Consider the following 14,584-nt stretch of genomic DNA (forward strand, 5'->3'; position numbering starts at 1 on the left):
TGTCTTGTATTTATTTATTTAGTATTAAATACTATTCATTTGAATAATATGTATACAACATTAGGCTTTTATAGTACACAATTCATGTATTAGCATGTATCGTTTTAGACCCTAGGTATGCCAGAAGAAGGAAATCATCTGGAGATCTAGTCAAATGATTGAAGCCTGAGATGGTGAGATCACATCATCACACTTACTTTAAATGGAAAAAAAAAAAACTATAACCTAGAGAAATATAAAGTTATGAGATGTGTGGTTGAGGAATTCAGAAAAAATAAACTAGCAATATTCTTATTCAGTCAAATGTTTGATGGTAAATGTTGATATTACAGAATCTATATTTTGGACAAGATGTCTCACTGAAAATAAACGAATAGCTTAATTGAATTTAGTAAGCACAGTTACTGTTGGTCTATGAAATTATTCTTATCTATGAAGGACCAGTTTAAATGCCATTTCCAATAAAAGCATTCCCAGATCCCCCTATAGGATTCATCCCTCCTTCTGAAGAGCAATGGAGCTTGAAACTGCATTTTTCCTTGTATCTTGTATTAAAATTAATTACTTACAATATCTGCCTCCAGAGGCACCTGGGTGGCTCAGTCAATTAAGTGTCTGATTCTTATTCTCAGCTCAGGTCATGATCTGACTGTTCTGTTCATGGGGTCGAGTCCTGCTGTCAGTACAGAGCCTGCTTGGGATTCTCTCTCCTCCTCTTTCTCTGTCCCTCTCCCATTCATGCTCGCTCTTGCTCTCTCTCGGTCTCTCTCAAAATAAATAAATAAGTAAATAAATAAGTAAATAAACCTAAAAAAAGACCCAAAAAACAAAATCTGCCTCAAAATTAGATTATAAAAGTGTTGAGGGGTGCCTGGGTGGCTCAGTCGGTTAAGCGTCCGACTTCGGCTCAGGTCACGATCTCGCGGTCTGTGAGTTCGAGCCCCGAGTCGGGCTCTGGGCTGATGGCTCAGAGCCTGGAGCCTGCTTCCGATTCTGTGTCTCCCTCTCTCTCTGCCCCTCCTCCATTCATGCTCTGTCTCTCTCTGTCCCCAAAATAAATAAACATTAAAAAAAATAATAAAAAAAAAAAGTGTTGAGACAAGAATTTCTAGGTTTACAAATCCTACATAGGGTTCAGCACATGTTGAGTTGAGCCATGTGAAATTGCTGTTATTCAACCATTTTTCAATCTTACAAAAAAGCAAATTTTATGTGGTCCAATGATAAGAAGAATAATAGGTACTCTGTGTTAGCCAAAATCTGAAAATTGTGGATTCTGTTTTGAAAACTGTATCTAAAACCCCGAATATCTAATCATAACTTTTTCCTAATAATGGAAAACTTGTTAATAGTAATGGCAGTATAAAAATATAAACTTTCGTTTAAATTTATCCCTCAAATATTTTCAACTGGAGAGTCACAAAATATTTTTATCTGTTTTTAATGAGCTGCTAATTAAAAAGAAATACATTTCTTTGGTTAGCAAATGTATGGAAATGCAATCTTCTTTTGCTTCCATATCTGAGTTTAATTTTGTAATATTAAGTATTTGAGGTAATAGATAAATAAATAGATTGATCTAGATATATATCTGACACATAAATGCTGCCAACATACAAAAAAGCATTGTAAAATAGTGTGCTATTAAGAGCACAGGGAACCACAAATTTGTGCATATTTATAAATTCATTAAAAAAATTCAGCACTTTCTTCCTGCTTGGCTTTCTCCTTCTTACTGTAGTTTTCATAATTTCTCTTCTACAATGTTATATATAAAGAAATTGTTTCTTTCATGAATAAATTCATCTATTTCATATAAAATACATATATTTCAAAGAGCTAGTCAAACTGGCAAACTAGAGTAAAAAGAAAAAGAAAACAGGAGCATTCATTAGAAAATCAACAACTTCACTCACCATTTGAAACTGAGAGTTTTTTGTAAAAATTTCTAGGGCAGTATGTCTCAGCAAATCTTTTCTGCAAAGCCAAGCAGGACTAAACAAACACATAGTTTATAAGGGAAACTAGCCTTTGCTTTACAAAAGAACCCGAAGTGTGTTTAAGTTTTAACCATCTGGGTTGCTAAGAAACTGAATTAATTTCCTAAAGGACTCAAGTCAGAGTAGGAAAAAAAAGTGAAAGTGGGACCTCTAATTGTTGTCTAAAACCTAGCAACAAGGCAACAACTCCCTTGCTCTTTTTTGAAAGGCTGGAAAATCAGCATATTTGGAAGCCCAATACTTAGTAAATATTGAGAGAAGAGAGAGACAAATTAATTGCACTCCAGTGCAGTTTACTAAATAATAAGTCTTTACAATTCACCTTTTGTTATTTGTTTAGTAATCTGTTTTATAAGTCAACGTGGGTTTGACACTTGATACAAACATGATTTGAGCAGTTGTTTCAACTCTCTTATTAGCTTGGGCTTAAGAAGGTTCCAGTTAATCTCCTCAATGTTCATTTCTAAGGCAAACAAAGATTAGAAGTTCTTCCTAACTCATGACCTAACCTACTGATTTCTGTGAAATAATTTATGGAGAAAGCTCTCTGTTTTTATTAATCAAATCCTATACTTAATGGTAATAAATGTCCGGGGAAATTTGAAAAAAAAAATGTTATAGAAAAATTTCAAACATGTATAGAAGTAGACAGAATTGTGTAATGAATCACCATGGAACCATAAGTCAGCTTTAAAAAGTTTCCATTTATAACCCAAACTGATTCACATATAGCTCCAATGTATCTCCTTCCATTCTGCATATTAATTTGATGTATTGCATCATTTTATCAGTGATTACATTGGAATGTTCACTCTAAAAGATAAAAATGATTTTATTTTTAAAGCGTAAGCCCAGCACCACTACGATATCCAAAAATATGAATAACAATTCACTGATATTGAGTATCTAGGCAAAATTCAAGTTTCCAATTAGCTTATAATTTTATTTTTACTTTTTTTTAAATTTGCTTGATTTGGACTAGATATATACTCTCATTTAGTTTGAAATGCCCTATGATCTGAGTGCTAACTTCTCTTTCCTTCATATTTTTCTAAGGGGATGTTAAATTTCCTGACCAATGACTCCTAATGGCTGGAGTCTTTTGACTGTATAAACCATTATTTCATTTATAGTGAAAGTTTGCCACTGGGTGGCAGTGTGTTACTTACAATTTTATCTCCATTTATAACCTAAGCCACAAAGATCAATTTGCCTGTATTGTTTTTCCCAGTGTTCAATTTTACTGTTTTTTTTTATTTTTATGAAAATGACAGTAGAATTGAACATACTAAATTTTCTACAACTTTGGAAATAAAATTAACCTGTCTTTATGCTACCTAATTTTCTTTCTCTTTCTTGCATAGAGATGCATGATTCTTTCTCAAAAATATATGTTCAGGTGTGTCTATTTGTGTTTAGTTTACTAATATTAGTTGCCAAAATACATACAGTGTGTCCCCAGGTTTCAAGAAAATAATAATCGGCTAGAAAACATACAACCTACGAGAATACATCACAAAACAAAGTACTAAATGTCAAGAGATCAGTCCTGACAGTTACTCTCATGAAAAACTAATGAGGATAGATCGTGGAAGTTTGAGAACATCTCCAAAGATTTCTTAGAGCAACTAAGATCAATTCTGATCCTTGTTAATAAAAAGGAGAGAAAAGGAAGGTGGTTTGGATGGGCAAACAGCATACAAACTCCTGGAATTCTATTTAATGCTTTCACGAGCACCTTTCCGGAATATTCTGAGTGGGAAATATTATCTCATAGTTAAGTGTCTTGAGTTATGTGTGGGACCGTCCAAAAATCTATTCTTTGGTAGATAATTTTGAGTTTATAATAAAATTTTACTGCACATGAGTATCTGTGGGCTGTCCGAGAATCTGTTGCCGGGCCTCCATAAATTTAGGGAGGTAACATGTTATGGCAAAGTAAAACCTCCACACTCTCACTTTCATGTTTCCAGGTACCAAGGAATATGCACACTTGTAAAGAAGTTACCAGAATAACATATGTTTATACAAATGAATAAAATTAAAATCCACTGGAATAATAATCTTGTCATATAACTAGTAACTTCAGTTCAAAATACACTATAAATTAAGAAGGAAGTAAAATAGGTTTTAAATTATGCTCAGAATAAGAAAATAAGAATGAGGGAATTTCTTTACTTGGGCAGGAAAAAAATTATCTTAACCGATACCATAAGGTAGCTAAACAGATTAGCTTTTATTTCATCTCCTTTCTTTATCAAAGGGAATAATTTCCACACTGAAAATAACAAACATGAATAGGAAAGGATTACAGCTTGAGAGAGATGAGGAGATAATAAAATAACATAGTTATTTACATGAATTCAGGTCCATAAGACTTAAATGCATTACATTTAAGAACAATGGGAGAACCGGCAGTAGGAAATGAGGTGGCATCTTTTGAAACCTTAAGCCACAAGGTTGTATAAGAGTAGAAACTGGAAGGGTGGTGCCTGGGTGGCTCAGTTGTTTGGCGACCAGCTTTGACCCAGGTCCTGATCTCATGGTATGTGAGTTTGAGCTCCCCTCTGGGCTTTGTACAGACAGCTCAGAGCCTGGAGACTTCTTCCGATTGTGTGTCTCCCTCTCTCTCTCTCTGCCCCTCCCCCTCCCCCGCTCTCTCTCTCAAAAATACACAAACATTTAAAAAATTTAAAAAAAAAAAAAAAAAGAGTAGATCCTGGAGACGAGACATGCCTGAGTTTACCCCCGACTCAGTAGTGCAAGGCAGGCTTCTGTGTGTTCACCACCTGACATGTCACACAGTGTGGATTGGGGAATGGATTTTATTAGGGTAAAAACTAGACAAGCAAAGATCGGAGGAAAAGAGGACTTGAGTTTTCTGATCCCCTAGTATCCTCTAGAGAGATGATGAGGGCCAGGGCCTGATCTTGGACACACTGTGAGTGAACATTCTGGGTGATAGGAGTTCCTCCTACTGCTCTTATCTTTTGCAGAGCAAGTCTGAGAGCAACTTCATCAAAGGGGGTGGGGCCAGAGAAAACTGACTAACAAATTATCTGGGCACCAGCCTTACTGAATTTGGATGCCAGCCGTTCACAGGATTGTCCAGGAAAGACAGATGCTCAGCATCTGATGACTCTGGAGGTGTGTGCAAAATTGCATTCCTATTTTTTGAGAAAAATACTAAGGATCTAGTGGGAAGCTGAGATTGGAAGCAACCCCTCCTGTTAGGAGGAGGGAAGAGCCTCCCTATGCTAATTGTCTCATTTTCCAGGTAGATCAAGGTGAGCTCTCAAGGGCATTTTAAAACAGCCATGCTTGTTGTACCACAGAACCTAAGTAAATTTTAGAATAGATTTTCTTTTTTTTTTTTTTTTAATTTTTTTTTTTTAATGTTTATTTATTTTTGAGACAGAGAGACACAGAGCATGAATGGGGGTGGGGCAGAGAGAGAGGGAGACACAGAGTCAGAAGCAGGCTCCAGGCTCTGAGCCATCAGCCCAGAGCCCGACGCGGGGCTCGAACTCACGAACCGTGAGATCGTGACCTGAGCCGAAGTCGGACGCTCAACCGACTGAGCCACCCAGGCGCCCCTAGAATCAATTTTCTAACATGATTAATTATTGCTGTAGGGAAGTGGTGCTTTCTGATCACTACCAGAAATGAAGATACATCCATGATAAGTTTATTTCTAACACGGGGCCATGTATGAACAAAGTAACTCTAACTATATGGGAGGCCTTCACGCTGTGCCTACGTTGGCTGTACTACCTTAAGCCCGAGAATGCCTGGGTTGGTATTATTTATGTTCAAAGCTTGTCTGTTGATTTGTGTTTTGGTTTGTTTGTTTGTTTTCCTTTCTTCTAAAGGGCCTCTCAAATTTACTATAGTTAAAGACTTTCTCCATCAGTCATCTATGTTCAAATCACACCGATAGAAACATGATCCCTTGATGAAGTGGGAGTGATGTTTCAAAGAAGGACTTACCTGATTCCATATTTAATTACCAGGTCAAGTATCTGCAATACACAACAGTACCCCACAGCTGAAACGAGAACCCAGCAAGATGGCACACACTGCCTTCTCATCCCCCTTTCTATCATACCCCTCAGCCTCTTGATATCTTCCTTCACTCCCATCTTCAGGAGCTATTGACTTTTGTGGTTCCTCCCTCTGGTGGTTACTACTTCCTGTTTTACCACATCAGTCAGCCTATTGCTTTTTATAGAGGCCAAAATTACTTTCCCACCTTTATGCCAAATCAAAATACTAACCTTGTTTGTCACTCTAAACTAAAGCATACTTTACCTCTTTTCTCAGAGAATCATTACAGAATTTTAGTTCTATTTGTCCAATTTCAAAACAATAGAAAATTCTATTTAAGAAATAATCTTCATGCCTTCCACATAGTGGAAATTAAATTATTTTCTTGGCTTATTAAATATCTGGACATACAAGGTCTTTGCTGTTATGCTAGACACTGTCCTCGGTGTTCTACACTTGTTAACACACTCAATCTCACAGAAAGCTTTAGAAATAGGTACTTGTATTAGCTCATTTGACAGATGAGGACACACTGAAGGAACGGGTCTAATGACTTGCTCAAGATTACACAACTAATAATCAGATGGCTCACAATGAAAACCCATCCAATTTGGCTTCAGAGGCCAGGTTCATAGCCTTTACAATATACTGACTCTCAATCCATAGTTCCCAAAGTGTGGTCCCCAACCACCAGCATGAGTACCTTTTGGAAACTTGTTAGAAATGCTGATTCTTGGGGCACCCGGGTGGCTCAGTCGGTTAAGCGTCTGATTCTTGATTTTGGCTCAGGTCATGATCTCACGGCCACAACATGGAGCCCTGCATTGGGTTCTGCGCTGGACATTGAGCCTGCTTAAGATTCTCTCTCTCTCCCTCTCCCTGTGCCCCTCCCCAGCTTGCACATGTGTGTGCCTGCTCTCTCTCTCTCTCTCTCTCTCTCTCTCTCAAAAGAAGAAAAAAATGCTAATCCTCAGGCTCTAACTCTAGTAAGTCAGAAACTCTGGAGGTGGGATGCAGCAAACTGTGTTTTAACAAACCCCCCAGGTGATTCAGTTGTCTGTTTAAATTTGAAAAGCTCTGCTTTAGAGAATAGTGAGGGAATTATTGGTGTAGATTCTAAAATTCCTTTTGTACGGTGGCAAATCCTTGCTTTTTAAAAACATGTTTCATAACTAAAATTATTATAGAAGATTTAACACATTATAGCACATGTAGTACAACACTCGAGAATACTGGCAGAGCTACAGAAATTTCTTAGAAAACTTAGTATGTATTTGAAAAGCAAAACCAAAACTTATTAATAATTTAAAGATGGTTTAAGGAAAAAGAATTGTCATTTTATTTTACTTCCATGAGGCTAGGTATTGAAAAAACTCTAGTAGACCATGATGGGGAAGTAAGATTTTTAAAAAGGGACATAAGCACAGACTTTGCAACTTCTTAAACTAATTAGTAAAACAAATCGCAACCACCAGGGTCTCTGAAAATGCAAACAAATTGGAAAGTTCAGAATCATCACATAGAAAACTGGGTCAATAAAGCCCCATCCTTCCTAATTCCCATTAATTCCATGGAGTGTCATTTCCATTGTCTTTATCACCTCTGTAAAAATATATACCCTTAGGGAAATTAGAGAACAATATTTGGCATACACTGAAAGAGCATTTATTAATGTAACTTATGTATTTTGAGCATAAAATGCTGTGTGCTCAGTGAGACTGTAAGGCATCTGTTGTTATAATTTCCCTGAGTTAGAAATTAAATATTTTCTTACATTCATCTTTCCCATATAACATGGCCTCATAACACAACGTTATAAGAATTCCATTAATGACTAACTCCCCTTAACTTGAAGCATGAAATTGGCTGTTATTTTCCATGTGTCAGGGAGCCTCTGTACTGAGGAATCTGTGACACACAGCAGAACCCCAGACAAAATCTGCAAAGTTAGTATAAGATACTTCTATTTCCCATTGTCCCTGGACATCATACTGAGATCATCCCATTCAAGTCAAACACATGGAGAAATAATTTGCCAGAGCGCACATCCTTATTGAAATTGATCTACTCTTTTCTCCATGAAATCAGGGGCCAACCAACTGATATAGAGCTAATCCATGCTATTATCAGATTATCTCCTTCTGAAAACAATATATCATATCATATTAGGTGCCACTAGTAGGTGTCAATAGCCTGTTCATAACCCCAGAGAAATTTGTATTACCTCTTTTAATCCTGAAATTACTTATGTGAAAGTTATTGGTAATTTTCCTATTTATCCCTTCAGTAGAATCCAGGAATCTTGTCTTATAAAATGGAAGGAATTCTCATACAAGATTTTGCAATTCTTATTATTTCAAAAGTTTGGGTAAATATGTGTGGGTATATGGGAGGAAGACTTTTTTTAATGTTTATTTATTTTTGACAGAGAGAGAGCACACAAGTGGGAGAGGGGCAGAGAGAGAGAGAGAGAGGGAGAGGGAGAGGGAGAGGGAGAGAGACGGAGACACAGAATCCGAAGCAGGCTCTAGGCTCCAAGCTGTCGGTGCTGAGCCCGACATGGAGTTCAAACCCTTGAACCATGAAAACATGACCTGAGCCGAAGTCGGACACTTAATTGACTGAGCTACCCAGGCATCCCTAGGAGGAAGACTTTAATTTTCAAAAATTTTACTATTTAAGTAGTGCCAGAGAATAAGAACAGGATTAGCAGGATTAACTTGGAAAAGCCTTCTTTCTGGTAACTTATTTCCAATGGTTAAAACTAAAACTTTTTATTGATTAATTAAATATACATTGTTTAGTGTTGAGATGAGTAACAAGGACCTGTGTCTATTGAGGAAGAAGCCAGAAGAAATAGAACAAACACAGATGTTCTCAAACTCATTTTCTGATTTGAAACAGCTGTGATGTGCCTAAGAACTATAAACATGCAAACATGTGGACCTCTCAGTGTGCCTACATAATTGACTCTTAATATTTACTTATTTACTGAGCAGTGTACATTTAGTCTCGTATTGTAAAAGACCTCATCCACATATATCAAAAGTCTTCTTTGACATAAAATTTCTATGGGAAAGAAAGATCAAATATCTACAGGGAAGATAGATCAAATTCTTATTTGTGGATTTTAAGTTCCCAATGACTTGAAAAGTCTTCATGGGATCTGTGGGTATCCCTTGCCTTATATGAGTCCTGAAAAATGAGGTATTATGGAAGCATATGGATTCATAATAATCATGGTGCCCGATACACCAAGATGCTTTCAGAGAAACTTCCCTGCTCGCAGCCCAGCTGAAGCTACAGGGAGCCCTAGGTAGACCAGTGGCTTTACCTTCCAGATTGAGTCTGATTGGTTCAGATTTGGACCCCTGACCCAAGTATAGCCAGTACCTAGATATGCCAGGGAACCTAATGATGGCCTGACAACAATGACAGATGTGTAATCAGATACACCCTAGAAAAATTTGAATTGAGGGAAATAAATCAAATCACACACGCCAGTATGTGTTCAAGTATAAAATAGAAAGAAGTCATGAGGTACAGTCAAGGTCCAGAATGGTAGAGTTAGTTGTATTTATGATGCAGTAGGAGTTACATATAAGCAGAAAAAAAGTATTTTTTTTTCAACCATATATAGTGAGAGAAGGAAAAGTAGGTGTGCAGGGAGAGGTTGACTCATAATACTGGATGAGCATTAGAAGAGATTCCACAAATTATGGCTGTTGAGCTCTGTCTATAGAGTTTCCTTTTACTCAGCTGGCTTCAGCTTTTATTTTTGGATTTCATGACAGTGTTTCTTCTTTATCATTTCATGTGCATTCCACAGGTCCCTTCGTACATTAGGTGACTAAAATGTGAATCAGTCCCTTTCAACCAAAAAAGTCTAAACGAAAGTTGAGCTATAACTTGAATATTTTGTGAAGGAAAAGAATGTCTTTTAAATGCCTTAAAATTTTTCTCCCAAGAAAGACTTTACATTGACATGAATATATTTTTAAGGCTTCCATTAGTAGCGTTAATATTCTGTAATGTGGTGGACCACAAACCCTAGTCAGTAAACAAGTTACATCACAATCGCCTACATGGTTACTATATAGATTTTTGGGCTCTATCCCCAGAGACTATAGTCAGCAAGTCTAGGATAAGCCTGGAAATCCACAATTTAAAAATAGTCACTAGGTAACTTTGTTGCACAGTTATGTTTAGAAAAAAATTAGGAATTTAGATTTAGAACGCCTGATTTGGGTCTAGATAAGTAACCTATTCTTTTGTCTTTCCAAGTTTAGATTTCCTCATATTTACTACAGATAATAATACTCTCTACCGGGTTGAGACGATCAGTGAGATAATATACACCAAAAGTAAAGCAATTCTGGAATAAAAGTTTAATTACCTGATTACTGGAATTCCTTATAAATGCATTGGTGCCTTTTCATATAGACTTGACGAAATCCTGAAATGCCTGCCATGCCACAGCCCCAACCCAAGGAATTCCCAGCCCATGGCATCATTACAAGTTTCCCATGCCAGTAGGCTCATTCCAAGGGCTCCCATGCCCATAGACCTATGTCAAGGAATTCTCGTGCCAAAATTTTTCAAGGCATTAGTACCAATTAGGTTACTATAAATAGTGATAATAATGATAATAACAAGAGTATAAAATAGTAATAATAACAAAAGATTCTCCTTGTTCTTTAATTGTAGATTTTTTATTTCATTTTTTGTTTGAGCGCTCTCCTTTTCATTTTCTTCAGTAATATAAACTTTATTTTCAACTCTACTGTTCTCTTTGTTAATGGAAATACAAATGAATGATACATGAATGGTTAAAAACAAAATTACAGGAGCACCTGGGTGTCTCAATTAGTAAAGCATCTGACTTTGGCTCAGGTTGTGATCTCACGGTTCATGATTGTGAGCCCCGCATCAAGCTCTGTGCTGACAGCTGAGAGCCTGGAGCCTGCTTCAGATCCTGTGTCTCCCTTTCTCTCTGCCCCTCCCCCGTTTGCACTCTGTCTGTCTCTCAAAAATAAGTAAATAAACATTAAAAAAATTAAAAACAAGAAAGAAAATTACATCCATAAAATGAAACATTATGAAGTTGTTACAAATGCAAAATTTCACACATGTAATTTACATCAAAATATAGCATAAAGTATATATACAGCACAATCTCCATAATGTCATAAATTACATCACATACATGTATAGTGGTATTTGCATATGTATGTACATGGATGTCAAATGCTGGAAGAATGTATATGAAAATTTGACATGGGATTCTATCAGGTTCACTTCTTACATTTCTTATTTTTCCAATTTTCTACATTAACTATGTATTATTTTACAAGTTAAAAAACAATTATTAAAATTATTTTTAAATTAAAAAAATAAATGAACATAGTAGAGGATATAAGTGGCCCAATGGTATCAGACCTCAATATGGAAATATCTGTCATGACTACCTATGTAATTCAGGCACTGGCACTAGTGAGACTTTCAGCTTGGCCTTAGAACAAGGGGCCATGGGGCTTCTCCAGGATGATACACAGGTCATTGAATAACCTAAGGAGTAGGTTCCAGTTACGCAATTGTCCTGAACTCAGGCTGTAAACATAGTGAATCCAGTTTTTCCCAGGGGAGAGTCTGGTTTTACCTGACTCATAACAAGTGAGCCTGGCATGGTAATTTCCTGGAGTCAAGTGATATTAAATTGTAAATTGGGGGACCTATGTTCAGATCACTTCAGACTATTAGCAAACCAAATATGAGATAAATATAAAAAATAAAGGATTTGACCAAATAATAGAATAATTCAGAGATTTTGAAATATTTTTAAGTTGACTGTTTAAGAACATAATACAGAAAGGTCATAGGATATCATTGATTATAGGTTGAACATTGATTGTTTTTTATCATAAATTTCAAGATCTAAAGTTCTATACATAAGAATGGGAAGAAAACCAAGTAAGAGAACACTGGCTTTAGAGACATAAGAGCCACATTTGAGTTCCAATTTCTCCACTGAGTATAGCTGATGGACTTTAGGTATGTGTAACGACCTCTTCAAACCTTACTTCTGCATGCAGAAATTGAGATAATTGCACTGCCTATTTTACACAATGTTCTGAGAATGAAGCAAACGATTGTGTGTAAAAATATTTTATAACATTAAAAAAAATCCATGTACACACACATCTAGGTTTGTTTTTTTTTTTTTTGTTTTCATCCTTGCAACTTCTAAGTCACCTAATCACAGTTTATTTACAATTAAAAGTAACTACAATTCTTTTTATTTGTTTGTTTAGGTGTCAGTGAGGGTTTCACAAATTCAAAATAGATATTGTGAGATGTAAAATATGACAAAAATTATTTTTCTTTCCTAAAGCAAGACTATTTAAGATCTTTATAGAGCAGAATCCACTCAACTCTACCAACATGTTTCAAAACTTTTACCTTAGATCTTCAAGTCTTTTGCTGATGCCATACCCTGGGCAATATTTCCAACTGGAAGAAATTGGCGCACCAGTTAAGGGGTTAAGACATCAGCTAAACATTTTCCTACCGAGACTTCAATGTCAACAACCTCACTCCTATTCTCTCTGGGCAGGAGTTTAACACTTCAAGGGATGAGAAAATATTTCTTCATCTTGTAAGAGATGGAGACCATGGATTGTATGTGTATATGCACATAAATGCTAGCTCTATTTGCATCTTCTCATTTACCAACTTGAACTAGTAACTGATATCAAAAGCAAAGTTAGACTTTAATCTGCATATCTGGGTTCATTGCCATGACATACAGAAACTTTCAATATATAATTTGAATTTTAACAATAGTTACACTAATGATGCTCTTTGAAAAATAGCTATGTTTAACCAAATAGACAAATTGGTTATACTGTTACACGTCTTAGCCTAAATCAATGTGATTTTGCTCATCTAAAACAGAAGATTCTCAGTGACCTGAGTAAACAGATAACAGAACTACTTTGGTTAACCAAATGAAGTCTTTTTACTTCTCTGATTTTTTTTTTATACAACTGCCACTCTACTGCAAATGTTAATTATTTGAATGTATTACTATCATAATACTTATATATTTTATGTACATATGTATTCATATATGTTTTAAGTATACAGTCCCTGGGGAAAAAATATCCTATCCATCCAACATCAAAATTAGTGCTTCACATGTCCTGGGGGTAGAAGAGGAGAAGGAAATTGCCAGAAAGAGAGCACACAAAATACATAAGTAAACAAAAACAAAATATAAGTCTATCGAATCCACGTCAAACAAATACACAATATTTAACATTGCTTCTGTTCTTCATTGAACCTTTCTTCTTTTTCAGGATTGTTTGTATTTCATTGATTCTTTTTGAGGCAGAGAAGTCTCCTGAATGGTTGTTGGAATTTAGAATTACTCAATATGATTATAACTGAATGTCCAGAGGGAAATGCTGCCATTATGTCCTTTACCACAAAGAAGCACTGACTTCCGTAAGGAATACTGAATGTCATATTGGCCATGAAGGCAGCAAAATAAGAAATAAAGAAGCAAAAGAATGTTATCACTGTTTTTAATGCATTTATATGGGCTTCTGTGCTGGCACTTCTAACACCATGAGATCTGTTTTGCATCCGATGAGTGTGCCTATAGAGAGAAATGAATAACATAAAAGTACACATCACAAATATGGCTAGTGGAAATAGTAATACCAAGTTGACAAGAAGCACTCCATTAATTGGCCTTATCTTGAGTTCAGTCTTCTTCAGCGTGGCATTCTTGAGGAAATCATTATTGTTCATGTTTTTAGGGTAACCTACATCCATACACACAGCAGCAATGCTCATGGAGGCCAGCAGGCTTCCCAGAAGCAGCCAAGGCATTAGCTTTGAGATCCTGAATTTCAGCCAAAGAAAATAGGATTGAGTGAAGCCTGATATCTTGAGGCAGTAAAACACAGAAAGGCAGGTGGCAAACCAAAGACTGACAGAGCTAAAAAACATCCAAAAGAACAACATTGCTGCACCATAAATTTTTACCCTATAAAAGAGTGGAAAGAACACAGAGAAAAAACTTTGTACCATTAACACCATCAACAAACCAAATCTCGATATCCCTATACATATGCAAAGGAGTTGCATTGGTGTTAGCTTTCTGCTTTTGATCAATTCTTTACCGTTGATGATTACAAGAAATCCATTTACTGTAATCCCTGTGATAAATTCTGCTGACATGATGATAAGGTGAGGAATCGCTGACAAAGAGGAGGCCATGTTCCCTACCATAAATCTTAGCTTTTTCTTGTGGAGGTGTTAAATACCTCCACCGGATGATCTTGCAGATAGGAACATAGAGCACTGAGAAATCTGACCTTCTGCCAATTCCTGGATCATAAGTAGACTCTTGCACTAGATTTTTACCGGAAGGAAGAAAATCAGAGGGACTACTTTTTGAATCTGGTGCTCTTCACAAGAAACTGCGAATGCAAATCCAAAGATTTGAATGAAGGTTGGGTCTTCCAATT

At 36.2% G+C, this 14,584-nt stretch overlaps 1 protein-coding gene across 1 annotated transcript; it reads right to left on the bottom strand.

Moving 5' to 3' along the window:
- Positions 1-13,418: 13,418 nt before the first annotated feature.
- LOC112866958 (taste receptor type 2 member 2-like) lies at positions 13,419-14,333 on the bottom strand. Its single transcript, XM_025929922.1, has one exon. The coding sequence runs from the start codon at positions 14,331-14,333 to the stop codon at positions 13,419-13,421; it is 915 nt and encodes a 304-aa protein (XP_025785707.1).
- Between the last annotated feature and the right edge of the window lie 251 nt (positions 14,334-14,584).

The sequence above is a fragment of the Puma concolor genome, chromosome A2, assembly GCF_028749965.1.
Source record: "Puma concolor isolate L17-30 chromosome A2, mPumCon1.1.hap2, whole genome shotgun sequence".
In the NCBI taxonomy this organism is placed as follows: Eukaryota; Metazoa; Chordata; class Mammalia; order Carnivora; family Felidae; genus Puma; species Puma concolor.